We start from the raw sequence: 12,996 nt of genomic DNA, 5'->3' as shown, positions 1-12,996 counted from the left end.
ACAAAATTTGAACCACTTTCAAGCCTGGCAAATCCTTCTCTATAAGTAGTAGCAGGGGTTGAGCTAACGCGTGCGTCGTGTGTGACGACTTAGACTTTGACTCTTGCTCGGCGAGGAGAGGAGAGGAGAGGAGGGGCTGCTCTGCTCCGAGATGGATTTGGTTGAAGACAAGGCATGGCTTTTGTTGGCCGGCGGCGAGCTCTTCTCGGGATGTGGATGGATCGATCAAGCAGGCCGGTAAACCATCCATCTTCCTTTTCTTCCCCAGATCTTGTGGTAGCTGCCGAGTTCAATCTGTGTAGCTAGCTCGTTCTTTGTTGATTGCCTGTGTGTACGTAGCAGATCTTCCACACTTTCTAGCTCCTTCTTCCTCCAAACCGACGGCTCCTTTTTTTGTTAGGACTTTGGTGTACTCTCCGTACTACACCCGTATGTATATATCGCGCCCGTACGCGCGCGGTTTGCTGAACTAATGTGGCAACCATGAAGATAGTTTATTTTTTCTTTATTTCGCGCGCGGCGCGAGAAGAGAAGATAGGGGCGGGAGATGGAGGTGCGTGGTTCCAGTCGCGCGCACGAGTTCTTCCTTTTTAGCGGCACACACTTGTACGTCTTAGTCCGTCCTTGCTTCCGCGCGTGGGGGCGAGATCTGCGCGGTCACCACTACGGGTGCATGCTGCTGGCGCGGGAGAGGAGTAGCGGCGACGACTGTCTGCAACCTCCGCGGCGTGTGCGAGGCGGGGGAGGCTCGAGTTCATCGTATTTAGCGGCACGCACTTGTACATCTTAGTCCGTCCTTGCTTCCGCGCGTGGGGGCGAGATCTGCGGTCACCACGACGGGTGCGACGGCTGAGTAGCGGCGACGACTGTCTGCAAGCTCCGCGGCGAGGGCGGACGTTTCGGGCTGCATGGTTGCCACGGCGTGTGCGAGGCGGGGGAGGCCGCGCCCTGTGCGGCGCCCATCTTAGAACACGTTTTTTGGTGTTCTGGAAGAAGAAAATGTGAGGTGTTGTGATCGATCGAGCTAAAACCAACGGATCGGAACAGAAGCAAACGGGCCGAGCCCAATTTCGCGAAACCCTACCACAAAACCCACCCCTTCCGCCTCTCTCTCTTTCTCGGGAGCCCTCAAAAAAAAGACGGCGGCTTCCCGTCCCCCCCATGGCTTCGCACATCGACTTCCGCTACCTCGACGAGGGCCTCGGCGGCGCGCGCGGCAAGCGCAAGCGCCGGGAGGAGGAGGCGGCCGCCGAGTCCATGGACGTCGACGCCGAGGTCCCCCGTCCATCCAAGCTCCGCGCCGTCCCCTCCCTCTCCGACCCCTCCAAGCCGGCGGGCTTCGGGCAGCCCACCTACGACGGCGTCATCGCCGGGCGCGTCTCGGGGCGGAGCTGGAAGGAGCCCCGCACGCGCCGCTCGTCCGCGCTCATGGTCTCCCGGAAGCCCGTGCCGCTGGAGCAGCGCGTGCGCGACAAGTCCCTCAAGAGGGCGTACCAGGCGCGCAAGGCGGAGCTCAAGGAGGAGATCCGCCAGAACAAGGCCGCCAAGCGCACCAGGCGGCAGGAGCGGGAGAAGCTCAAGAAGGAGAACGTCCTGCGCACCGGCTCCAAGCTGCAGAAGGTGACCAACCCCAAGACCATCCAGAAGATCGCCAAGTCCAAGAAGCGTCACCAGCTCAAGGTCGTCTCCGACGAGATCTTTGGCAAGAAGAAGTCGGAGGACGCCCGCCGTATGCAGGTGCCTGGCTTGGAGAACTGAGTAGCCACCTATCCCTTTTCCTTTTTTCTCGCATTGTGTGATGTCGAATTTTGTACTACTGCTGCTTTTCTTTTTGTTGCCGTGAGCTCTGCTCTTATGACCAATCGAACGCTTACAATTACGTATAATACCTAGAGATATATGTACTCTCTGTCTCATAGAATTTGATGCAGTCGACTACGAAAGGTTTACACTTTGTTCTAACAAAAAATGTTTTGATTGTTGAAACAGCGAGTTTAACTCTACTACTCTGATGCTACCTTAAGTTTCTTCTCGTGTTTCCAACACTACAGTTAAAAGAAGAGATGCCGTGATGCTGCTATCATATGAAACTGCTATCCCTTTGTACATGCCCCTAACTTCAGATCTTGTCCGACCACTTTGTATTTCAGTCAGAGACCTGTATCTCCTCAAAAGCTCTGATAGCAGGTTTGAGGTCCTTCCACTGATCATCCACACGCCTAGCTTGTCGACTGAACCTGCATGGAGCTCCACGGCCTTTTTAATTGGCTTGATTGCATTGTTAAGTCTGTTGCTTAGAGGAGAATTGCACACCTGGCCTAGTAAAACTGTTTCCAAAATTAACAACTGGTTAAATGCTGAATCCCTTTGCACTCAAATCACTAATTAGGTCATGTAGATGCCTGCATTACTTCATATCATACAGCAATGCTTTACTCTTCGGAGTTAAGATCAAATTTTAAGGCGGGCAGTTTATTATCGTTATGATACCACCATGAATGTTTTCCTTCACTTTCCCTGTACCATGGTGCGATGATGGACAATTTTTCTCCACCAACTTTTGAGTTGAGTTCTATTCCTACAACATTGCAAATATTGAGTTTGTCAATAGATTGAAAAGAATGGAATAGTAGCGATGCCACTTTTATTGGCAGACGCCTGGATCTCCATCGCATCCCTTGTTTTCTGGCTACGCTTTGCTTTGTGCAGCTTATTTAAACATTAAGTATGTTTGTTAGTTCTATGAGAAGTTTTTAAAAATTATAGAAGAATGTATTGCTCAAAATTACATTCTGAACCTATTACTACCTTTACTCCTCCAGATTACATAAAGCTCGTGTTGATGATCTACCATCATCACCCATGTCACATTGTGGACATCCTTGCAGTTGGACTCGTTACAAAACTGCATGAAAAAGATCTGATTTCTTATGTTACTTTCGTAGCTGTGACAAGGCAATCTTATTTGATCTTTAGTAAAACTTATCTTTACAACACTCAGCTATAATCTTTTCTGCTTCTGTTTCAGCATGTGTTTCACAGAGTACATGGTGTATGAGTTGAAAAAAAATGATCTAGACAAATCAACTTGCTTAATCCCCCTCAGATTTTTAATACAACTACTTTCTGTTGTTGTTTTTATGTAATTTCTGCTCTCATACTGTGGTGAAAATTCTGTGCCTAAGATAGGTAATTAGTAGAGCATCTCTAATCACTTTCAACAGGAAGAATCTGCAGGTACAGTTATACCTGGAATTATTAATGTTTATATAGCACATAATGCACAAATAAGGGGATTATTTCATTGTTGTAATGGTGTCCTTTTCATTTGTCCAACGGGCCTTACTGAATATACTTTTGTCACATTCCTTATAATTTTGTAATACCTCTCATCTGTTGTAGTTACTTTTAAAGCATGACGAGTTATAAATGTCAATACTGTCAACAATAATCTGAGTAGATATTTTTAAAAGTTCATAATATTATAAGTAAATATCTGTAATATGGCCATAATCTATGTGTGAGTTCCACTAATACAAGTTTTAACTTTCCATGCTTTCCACTCTCTTCTAACCACTCTATTTCTATGGAAATATAATTAGAAAATAATGTGGAATCACAACTGAAGGCGTAGGCTGGTTCTTGGGATATCAGAGTGTAGGGTAAAAACTAAAAAGCAAGAAAATTTGAAGCACATCCCATCAGTAGGCTGGTTCTTGGGATTCTTGGTATTAGAAGTTTCTTTAAGTGTACGTTCAACTGTTCTCTCCTGGTATGACTTATTACAGGTTACACCTTCGACAATGCTTTTACTGAAATATTATTTTAGTTAGCATCAGTGGTGTGTTGCCGAGTAGCTTTTACAGAGTGTTGCCTAAGTACGGTATATTCCAAGCTTAGTCAGCAGCATTTACCATTAGTAAGTTCCAATCAATCTTATAGTACGATTAGACTTAATTCTTTCACTTGTACAACATGATTCCAGTTAGGCTGCTGGTGGAAGTAGGAAAAACTTTCGAGGAATGATAGCTTTCCCTACTAAAAGTTCTGTACTTCTCCTCATGCTAAATATGATGCATTTTTATAAAATTTCAACGATTCACTTATTTAGGTATACCATGGGGTGATGGGGTCTTCCTCATTGAATAGTGAAATTAGCTACTTTTAGAATGGCGTTTTCCAATGGCACTGAAGGATGGACAAAAGGCACTATAGTGTGATTCACTACTTATCCAACAGCGCTACTCTCAGTCTGTGTTGTTTGTATGTTCAGAAGATGGTAAAATTAAATATCTGAAAATTGTTATTATTTTTACTCAATTTAAGCAGTATGTTTGTGATCTGTCGAGCTATTCTTACCAAATTTAGGGCCCATATATACAAGATTTTCTATCAGTGATAGCATACCATTTACGATGGGCAACTGAAAGTCTTCCGTATGAGGTGAAAATCTCATGTACGGTTCTGTAAAGGGTGACTTATTTGTCGACTTTTCCACTATCAACCCCAAAAAACCCAACTCTGCCTTACGTAAAGTTGCCAGAGTGCGATTAACCTCTGGATTTGAAATCACTGCTTATATACTTGGTATTGGCCATAATTTACAAGAACATTCTAAGCATAGTTGTATTTTCTGGTATGGTATCACTAATTCTATTTTCTCAAATATTCCCTATATTATTATTTTTGTTCAGATGGACGGGCGTGGCAACGCGCGCCTTTATGGTCTAGTATGTTTTAGGAGAGGTTTGAATGATCACAAATGGAGTGAATGGTTGCACTTATGTCAGCGCTTGATGGCAGTCAATCTATCTGATGAGGCTGATAAGTTTGTTTGGAAGTTGACGGAATCTGGAGTTTTTACGGTCAAATCTTACTGTATGGACTTGATGAGATTTCTTTGTAAGTACTTATGGAAACTTAAAATTCCATTGAAAATTAAAATCTTCATGTGATTTCTTCGTAACAAAGTATTTTTAACTAAAAATAATTTGGTAAAAAGAAATTGGAATGGGTGTCAAAAGTATTGCTTTCCTGATTCTAACGGGACTATTGAACATTTGTTCCATGCTTGCCCCTTTGCAAAAAAATTTTTGGCAATTGATTTATTTCACATACAACATCCCGCCCCCTTCTAATATTACTAATATGTTTGGTAATTGGTTGAATGGTGCGCTTAAAATGGATAAAGCTAAGATACGAGTTATGGGCGTGTTAGCTTTGTGTTGGGCTATTTGAACACGCATAAATGATATTGTGTTTAAAAAACAAAAGAAAACTAATTTTTTGAGTTGTGCATTGGATTCGGCAATGGGTTTTTCGTCTCCTAGGGGGAGACGTGGTTTCTAGATCTAATCGATTGCTGTTGGTTGTCCAGGACTTTGGAGACATATTAATAGGATTGCAAATGTTTAGCGGTCTGATCTTTATCATTTTTCTTTGGGTGAGTTTTGTGTATACACCACCCAATTATGCTGCAATTACTGTCAAACAGGGTTACAGAAGCAATATACTGTTTAACTAGACCATGATAGCGCGCGTTGCTGCGTCCGTTCTATTTTAGATACAATGGTTGTAATTTCGTTAACATGAAGGTATAAAATTTAGGTGTTCAAAATTTCCAAATAAATATACTGCTCATTATTATGATTGGTTAATTCTCAATTTCAGTTTATCAAGCCGGAAGGGGATAAAGTCTTGAGTCCATTAGGAAGTGTCTTTTCTTTCTTCAAGACCACACATTTTCTGAAAAAGGGGACCAATGCAAACTTATAATTACTCAAGTAAAAAAATAGATATAGAAATCAGATAAGCAATTTCCCACATAACAAGATACCAAGATGAAAAATATATTAGCTTCTTTACGGAATTTATCGTAGCATTTAGCAACCAACTGTGGCCATGACTATGTAAGCTAGACACCGTGTTAACGAAACAAGACTGAGTTACTAAACTAAGAGTTCTCCATTTCTTTAAATAAAATTATATCTGAGTTCAGATTGTTAAAAATAAAATCATAAGCTAGCTCATATTTTCTTCTAGCTAATCACAACACTGCTCTAGGAAGGATTATGTGATTCTGTCCTAGTTTTCTTTTTTCCTCCGTCTATCATTCTTTCCTTTTTTTTTCTTTTTCTTTCTTAGTTTAGTTTCCTATGTTTCTTTTCCCGTTAGGTATTATTTTCATGGTTTTAAATTCTTGGTTCCTATTATCAAACCATTATCAAACCTCTGATATCTAACCGGACCTAGATTTTATATGTTTCTTTCCCGTGGTTTTCTTTTTAATATTTTTATGTTTTATTTTCTTTGTCCGCTTCTTTTACTCTTCTTCCCAAGGTAGTTGAGTTTTGTTTCTTTGGTTGTTTTTCTTCTTTTGTTCCTGGTAACATTCTTCCTCGATGTGGAAATAGTTGTTTCTCGTTGCGCATGTGGTTGTTCTCTGACGTGTAAATAGTTGTTTTATGTTGCATAAATTGTTGTTCCCCACCACGTGAATAGTTGTTCTCCGTTGTTGTTCCCCGTTGCGTCAATAGTTGTTCTGCGTCGTGTCAATAGTTGTTCCCCAATGTGCAAATAATAGTTGTTCCCCAAATGTTCAAATAATAGTTGTTCGTCGTTGGATAAATGGTTGTTCACCGCTGCGTAAATAAATGGTTCCCTCTTTCTAAATATGGGTTCCCCGCTGCTTAAATAGTTGTTTCCCTCTTTCTAAATATGTGTTCCCCGCTGCTTAAATAGTTGTTCTCCGAATGTAAATAGTGTTCCCCGCTGAATAAATGGTTATTCCCTACCGTGTAAATAAATGTTCCCCGCCGCTTCAATAGTTGTTCCCCGTTGTGTCAATAGTTGGTCCTCGATGTGTAAATAATAGTTGTTCCCCGTTGGATAAATGGTTGTTCCCCGCAGCATAAATAAATGTTCATTGCTTTGTAGTTGTTCCCCGCTGTGTAAATAGTTGTTTCCTGATGTGTGAATATTTTTCCCCGCTTCTTAAATAGTTGTTCCCTGATGGGTAAATATTTGTTCCCCACTGGATAAATTGTTGTTTCCCACTACATAAATAAATGTTCCTTGCTTTGTAAATAGTTGTTCCCTACCGCGTAAATAGTTGTTCCATATTGTGTAAGTATTTGTTCCTTGTTGCTTAAATATTTGTTTCCCAATGGATAAATAGTTGTTCCCTGCTAGATAAATGGTTGTTCCCTGTTGCGTAAAATAAATATTCCCCGATGCATAAATATTTTGTTCCTACCGCACTAATATTTATTCCCCTCATAGTCATGATTTTGTTTTGGACGGTGACTTCTTTTGCTCCCTCTGACTTGAAATAATTTCCCAAAAATATATGTATATACACGTTTAAACATGTCTACATATATCTATTTTTATCTTGTTATTTTGGATTAGAGGGAGTAGTTTGTTTTCTCGTCCATTTTTTCCCCGATTCATGCTCACGTATAACACACAGATTATTTGTAGGGCGCGCGTGTGTTTTGATCGATTCTTGTACCACCTACTCTACGTTACTAGCCACTGTTTTTTTATTTACTCCAATAAGAAAATATATAGCGTTGCTATGTAGCTGGATGATGCTATCCGCTACATCGCTAGCTACCGGAGTGAGTGGTTTAGCACACGATTTTTTTTTTGTTTGAGCCATGCATGCGACCTTTCAGTCAGTGCACCAGTACGCGCACATCGCGTCCGTCGCTCCAATATTTTAGTCCCACCTCGGTTACCGAAGAGCATATGTACCAGCTTAAATAGCGAAAATTCAATTTGGCTCCCAGGTGCGTATGCTCCCTCTACCAACAAAACATATTTCGAAGTGTGGAAAAATTTTGACAAAAAATTCTACATGTACATCTCCATAATATATGTGTATGCGTCAAGTTTCACGAAAAAATAATATTTTTTGTGGCCTATGTAAAAAAGAGAAAACTTATCATGTGAAAAACATTGTTTTCAGCACTGAATTTTGTCTTTTTTACACACGTCACATGATAAGTTCATTTTTTACGAAACGACTTTGTGAGCGCGTAGCACGTGAAGATGTACGTGCGAATTTTTTATTTCAATTTTTTTGAAATTTAAAATATATGTAAGATGCATTTCAAAATATAGGTAGTATATGCTCCCATGTTCCAAAACACCACTCCCCTTAAATAGGTCCGTTTGGCCGTTTTGGAGGAGCAAGTCGTGTGTGGTCAATCTGGCAGGCCACGGAAGCATGCGTAAATCTGTACAAATCCCGAACTTAGCGTTCCTCATGGACGTTTGGACGCTGGAAGATCCGCGGGCCGTTAGAAAGAAAAAGCCCAAGCCCATCCCTAGTGATCATTAAGGGCATGTACAATGGTCTAGCTGAGTCATCACCATTGTACATGTCCTAAGGGCATCTCCAACCGCGCGATCCAAACGGACGCGCTGGGCCGTCCGGATTGGGCTGTTTGGGTGGCCGAGCGGACACGTGGACAGCGGCCCAAATTTGTACATAGCTCTATTTTGGGAAAATAAACTAACAAAAGAAGCTCGTAGTGGGCTTTTAAATTTAAACTAAAAACCCTCTATTAGGGTTTGGTCGGCGGCGCGGTGGCCGCCGGTGCGCCGCCTAGCCCCTGTGGGCGTCGTCGTGGACGACGTCCCCGGGCGGCGAGGCGCTGTTGTGGCTCGACCGCGCCGGGGACTCTAGCCACGGAGACCACAGGGCCTCCTCCCAGGCCGAGTGGGGGTCCGGAGCCACCCGAGGCTGCGGCGGCGCACGGAGCAGCCGCCTCCTCCCCGAGGCGCTGCCGCCTCTCCGCTAGGCGCGGCGCCCGGCCTCCCGGCGCCCGCTCGCTCCTCGCCGGCGCGGCGCCCGGCCTCCTCCCGCCGCGCCGCCTCCTCCTCCTCCCGTCGCGCCTGGCGGGCCTGGGCGTAGAGCTCCCAGCCCTCCGCCTCCTCGACCTCCCGCCGGGCCGCCTCCTCCATCTCGGAGGTGCGAATGGCCGCATGGAGGTGCGGCCATTTCGCCTCCTCCTCCGCCGCCGAGATCATCAGCGCGGCGCGGAGGTCCGGGTCCTCCTCCGAGGACTCGGGCTTCGGCTCGAGCAGGAGAGGCGGCGGTTGCGGCAATGCCGCACCGCCGCGGGCGGCCTCTCCGATGTGGAGGCCGCCTCGGTTTCTTCCCGCAGCCCGCAGCGCCGGCGGCTGCTGCTCGCCTCGTCGTCGTTGGCGAACCGCCGCTTGGCCATGGCGGCGGTTTCGCTGCGGGGAGTGGAGTGGGGGCTGGAGTGGAGCCAGATCCCCTCCAGTCCCAATTTAATAGACTCCCTGGTCACCGACAGGTGGGCCCCAGGGAGACGAGGCGACCAGCGCCCGGACGCGAGCGGACGGCGCGTGCCATCCGCGGCCACGCAAACCTAGCCCAGATTTGGGCCGGGTTTGCGTCGTTCCGGACGCCGCGGCCGTCCGCTTTTGCGGTGCGTCCCCGCGTTGGGCCGCATTTTTGTCCGGCTCGACCTATCCGGACGCGCGGACGCGGTTTGGGTCGCCCCGTTGGAGATGCCCTAAGCGAAACAAAGGATGGGCAGTGCGGGCGCTAGCGAGGAGGACCCGTTTGAGCATAGCGGATGCCGGCACTGCGGCAGCGGGTTGGATGGGCTAGTGTTTATCATTTTTCTTATGAAGGACTCTTTTGTCTACATTGCACAACAGGGTGTTCAGAGTATGTGAGACCCTAAGAAAGAAGTATTATACTGTAGCTGTGTTGAATGTTTACCGTCTACAAGAAGTCGCGTCAAAGTATTACGAGAACAGTAATATTGATGTCCACTTCAGGCTTTCAGCAAAGGAGAAAAAGTGTTACTTGTAGTGCATCAACAACTCAATATTAGAGCACGAACCAACTAACTCAAAAACACACAGCCACAGCAGCAGCGGATAGATTGAAAAGAGAATTGTTTCTTGTATTTTCTCTCTTATTTCCAGTTATAATATGGAAATAACTGTTCATGGTGAGTTGCTCAGATTATTCTGAAGCATAACCATAACTAGACGCCCGGAGATTTACAATGATTTGTTGAACAAAACGATGATCTAAAACTACAATCAACAAAAATCAGTCAGGACTAGTAGCCTAGTCCAATGGGGGGCTCGATTCAAAAAACATACACGATTGGTCGTTAACCAATCTTGGAAATCACCGCTTCTGTGACTTCCTGGGTGGTGCTGGTGCCGCCCAAATCCTTGGTCCTGTATTTCCCTTCTGCGATGACACGCTTCACTGCTGACTCCAGCCGGTCCGCGAATGACGGGAACTGCAAATGCCTCAGCATCATCGCGGACGAGAGAAACAAAGCAACAGGGTTAGCTTTTTTCTGCTGCACAATCTTGTCATTTCCAACATTTCCTGCAGAAGCACCCTGCTCGAAAACGGCATGGTACTGGCCAACATTACTTGAAATAATGCAGTACATGATTTAGAGACTTCAAGTATCAAGAGGTTCATGCATGGAAAGACTAAATAAATATACCGACTACAACATAGACCATGTTAACAAGAAGCGATTGAACTATGGGCAAATGAAAATCTACCAGTCCTAAAACAAGAAAATCACAAGCAGGATTAGACTCTACCTCCAGGCATGACACCAGTGCCTCCAGCAATACCTGCAGCTATATTAGACACCAGATTGCAATACAGATTTGGGGTAACCTATAAAAAGGAAAAGAATATAAATAAGTCTGAATTCAACAAGACAACAAGTACCTTGTGAAAATGATGTGAAAACTTCAGAACAGTCAAGAAAAAGGCATTCAGAACATAAAGCAGGACAGACAAACAAATATGAGATTGCCCAAACGGAGCAAACATGAAAGATTGTACTACTTAATTGGCAGAAACTTTGTTAAACAATCTGACAGCATAGAATATAGGCATAGATCGAGCAACATATTCAAGTTTTTAAAAGACAAACTTTGCTTTCGTGAGATTATTATTTTAAAATGTCTTGAAAAGATCGGTTAGGTGAATAATGAGAATACCATTGCATTACAAACAGTGGAACTTAGTGAGAAATGCATAGATTTCATGTACATACCATAACATCAAATTGTTCAGGCTTTGCAACAAGTTGCATACAGCAGTTGTCCACAATGATTTCACTATATTGAATGCAAGGATACTTCGTAGCAACCTCACGGCAAGATTCCAAGAACAAACCATCAGCAAGCTTCATGATGTTTGCCTTATGCACCGCTGTCACTTTTTTTCTGTTGTCAAGGTACATAATTTGCTTTCGTTGCTTGTTGAATGTTAGGTTAGTGACCTCTGCGTGTAATAATTTGGATCTTACTCTACTAAGAGTTATAATATATTCTTTTGAGTCGTAGAGTCACTGTTGTGTTACCGATTCTCTTATTGTAGTCTCTCGAGCTCGAGGTTAGGCTTATGTCAAACGAAAATCTGATATTTGTCTAACCCTAATCCCGGAGGTGCATACTCAAAAGCATACTTGGCAATCCTTTCATAGCATAACTTCGTCATCACCTACCTAGGGACGGGAACGGGACAACTGATCAACTGAAGCAACAGCGGATCCGTGACCGAGCGGGCGGCTCGTCTTGGCGCCAAGAGGTACCGTCAAGAGCGCCTCGTTCCGCGGTGGACATGTTTAGTGACCATCGTTGATCGCGCTCGTTCCGCCGCGTTTGTGCGCCACCGCGGAAACCACATCTTGGATCTACGGTACCGTAATCGTATCCGACTCCGATTCTCCCTCTCTCTCTCCAGCCCTCTGTTAAATATGCAAGCCAAAACGGCTGCACCAATCGCAGCTGGGTCAACCGATCCGACCCTGTCCATGGGCGACTACGACGAGTATCCGAAGAAATATCTGGCGACGCAACCACCTGACCACCTCCCCGACGCGACGCAACAGATAGATGAACGTAATAAACCTAGTTTTTACGGTCAATAAGTGCACATGTTTTCATGATGAACACTGTAACACACATATCATATACCACGCTCCACTCAAATTCAAGATGCACGCATGGCTCGCATTGCGGAGGCGGTGTTGGACGGCAGATCGACGTCTCTGGAGAGGGTTGCCGTCCCATACACTTTGCCCGCTATGCGGTGCCGCGGACGAGACCCTCGATCACCTCTCCTTGCAATGCAGCTTCGCTCATGAGGTTTGGTCTGGCCTCGTCGCACGGTTGGGCCTCCCGCCATCCTGCCGGGCACGAGGCCACCCTCAATGAGTGGTGGTATAATGCCTCTGGTCTTTTCCTTCGTGCCGACCGCAAGAAAGCCAACTCCGTCATCATACTAACCCTTCGGTACCTTTGGTTAGAACGCAATGCTAGGGTTTTTGAGGGGCATAGATCTACCGATGTTGCGGCCTTGAGCTTGATCATGGATGAGTGGCGGGCTTGGTTAGATTGTAGAGGTGGGATTGTGGGAGTAGTGCCCTAGTGCTCCTCGGCCTTAGGCCGTTCTCAATCGCCCAAAGTGGCGGTTGAGCTGGTGGTGCTTGGAAGGGCTCACCTTCTGAGTCGTGTTGTATGGGACTTTCTTTCATCCGTCTTCTCAAGCTTAATACAATAGCGCGCAGATCTCCTGCGGGTTCTCGAAAAAAAAAACCCACATCGACCTGACCAACTGGCCCCCACACCGTCTAAGAAAAATGGCCTTTCCAATCCTATGCAATAAGAGAGTTGTTGCGTGTGTGATAGAGAGAGAACTGCCCACCATTTGTAGCTCAAGAATCTACTTGAGGAGTTTGAGGGTAGTAGATGTTAGCGTGGCTCACCAGTCACCAGCTCATTTTCAATGCGGGCAACAACTTGGTTTCCATCCTATGGCATGTAGCTCTTGAATTGCATTAGTAATTGCAATGAGGCTACATAGGTGCCTCTCTATATATAAAACTCCTAGAAATTTTAGGCAAGTAAAGTAGACCAAGAGCAAGCGGTAAATCTGAGCTGAGAGAAAAAGTAGTGCACACT

At 45.1% G+C, this 12,996-nt stretch overlaps 2 protein-coding genes across 2 annotated transcripts; one reads left to right on the top strand and one right to left on the bottom strand.

The window, feature by feature from the left end:
- The first annotated feature begins 1,161 nt into the window (after positions 1–1,161).
- LOC124656123 lies at positions 1,162–2,880 on the top strand. Its single transcript, XM_047194926.1, has 2 exons — positions 1,162–1,806; positions 2,730–2,880. The coding sequence occupies exon 1, from the start codon at positions 1,162–1,164 to the stop codon at positions 1,756–1,758; it is 597 nt and encodes a 198-aa protein (XP_047050882.1). The 3' UTR covers positions 1,759–1,806; positions 2,730–2,880.
- A 7,047-nt stretch (positions 2,881–9,927) lies between these two features.
- Positions 9,928–11,530, bottom strand: LOC124653702 (isocitrate dehydrogenase [NAD] regulatory subunit 1, mitochondrial-like). The gene is made up of 4 exons (XM_047192770.1): positions 11,481–11,530; positions 11,085–11,271; positions 10,654–10,699; positions 9,928–10,441 (listed from the first exon to the last, which is right to left on the bottom strand). The coding sequence occupies exons 1-4, from the start codon at positions 11,528–11,530 to the stop codon at positions 10,167–10,169; spliced, it is 558 nt and encodes a 185-aa protein (XP_047048726.1). The 3' UTR covers positions 9,928–10,166.
- Positions 11,531–12,996: the final 1,466 nt, after the last annotated feature.

Source organism: Lolium rigidum, chromosome 5, assembly GCF_022539505.1.
Source record: "Lolium rigidum isolate FL_2022 chromosome 5, APGP_CSIRO_Lrig_0.1, whole genome shotgun sequence".
Lineage (NCBI taxonomy): Eukaryota > Viridiplantae > Streptophyta > Magnoliopsida > Poales > Poaceae > Lolium > Lolium rigidum.
Note: the sequence above shows the minus strand (reverse complement) of the source record. Positions and strands in the feature narration are given on the sequence as shown.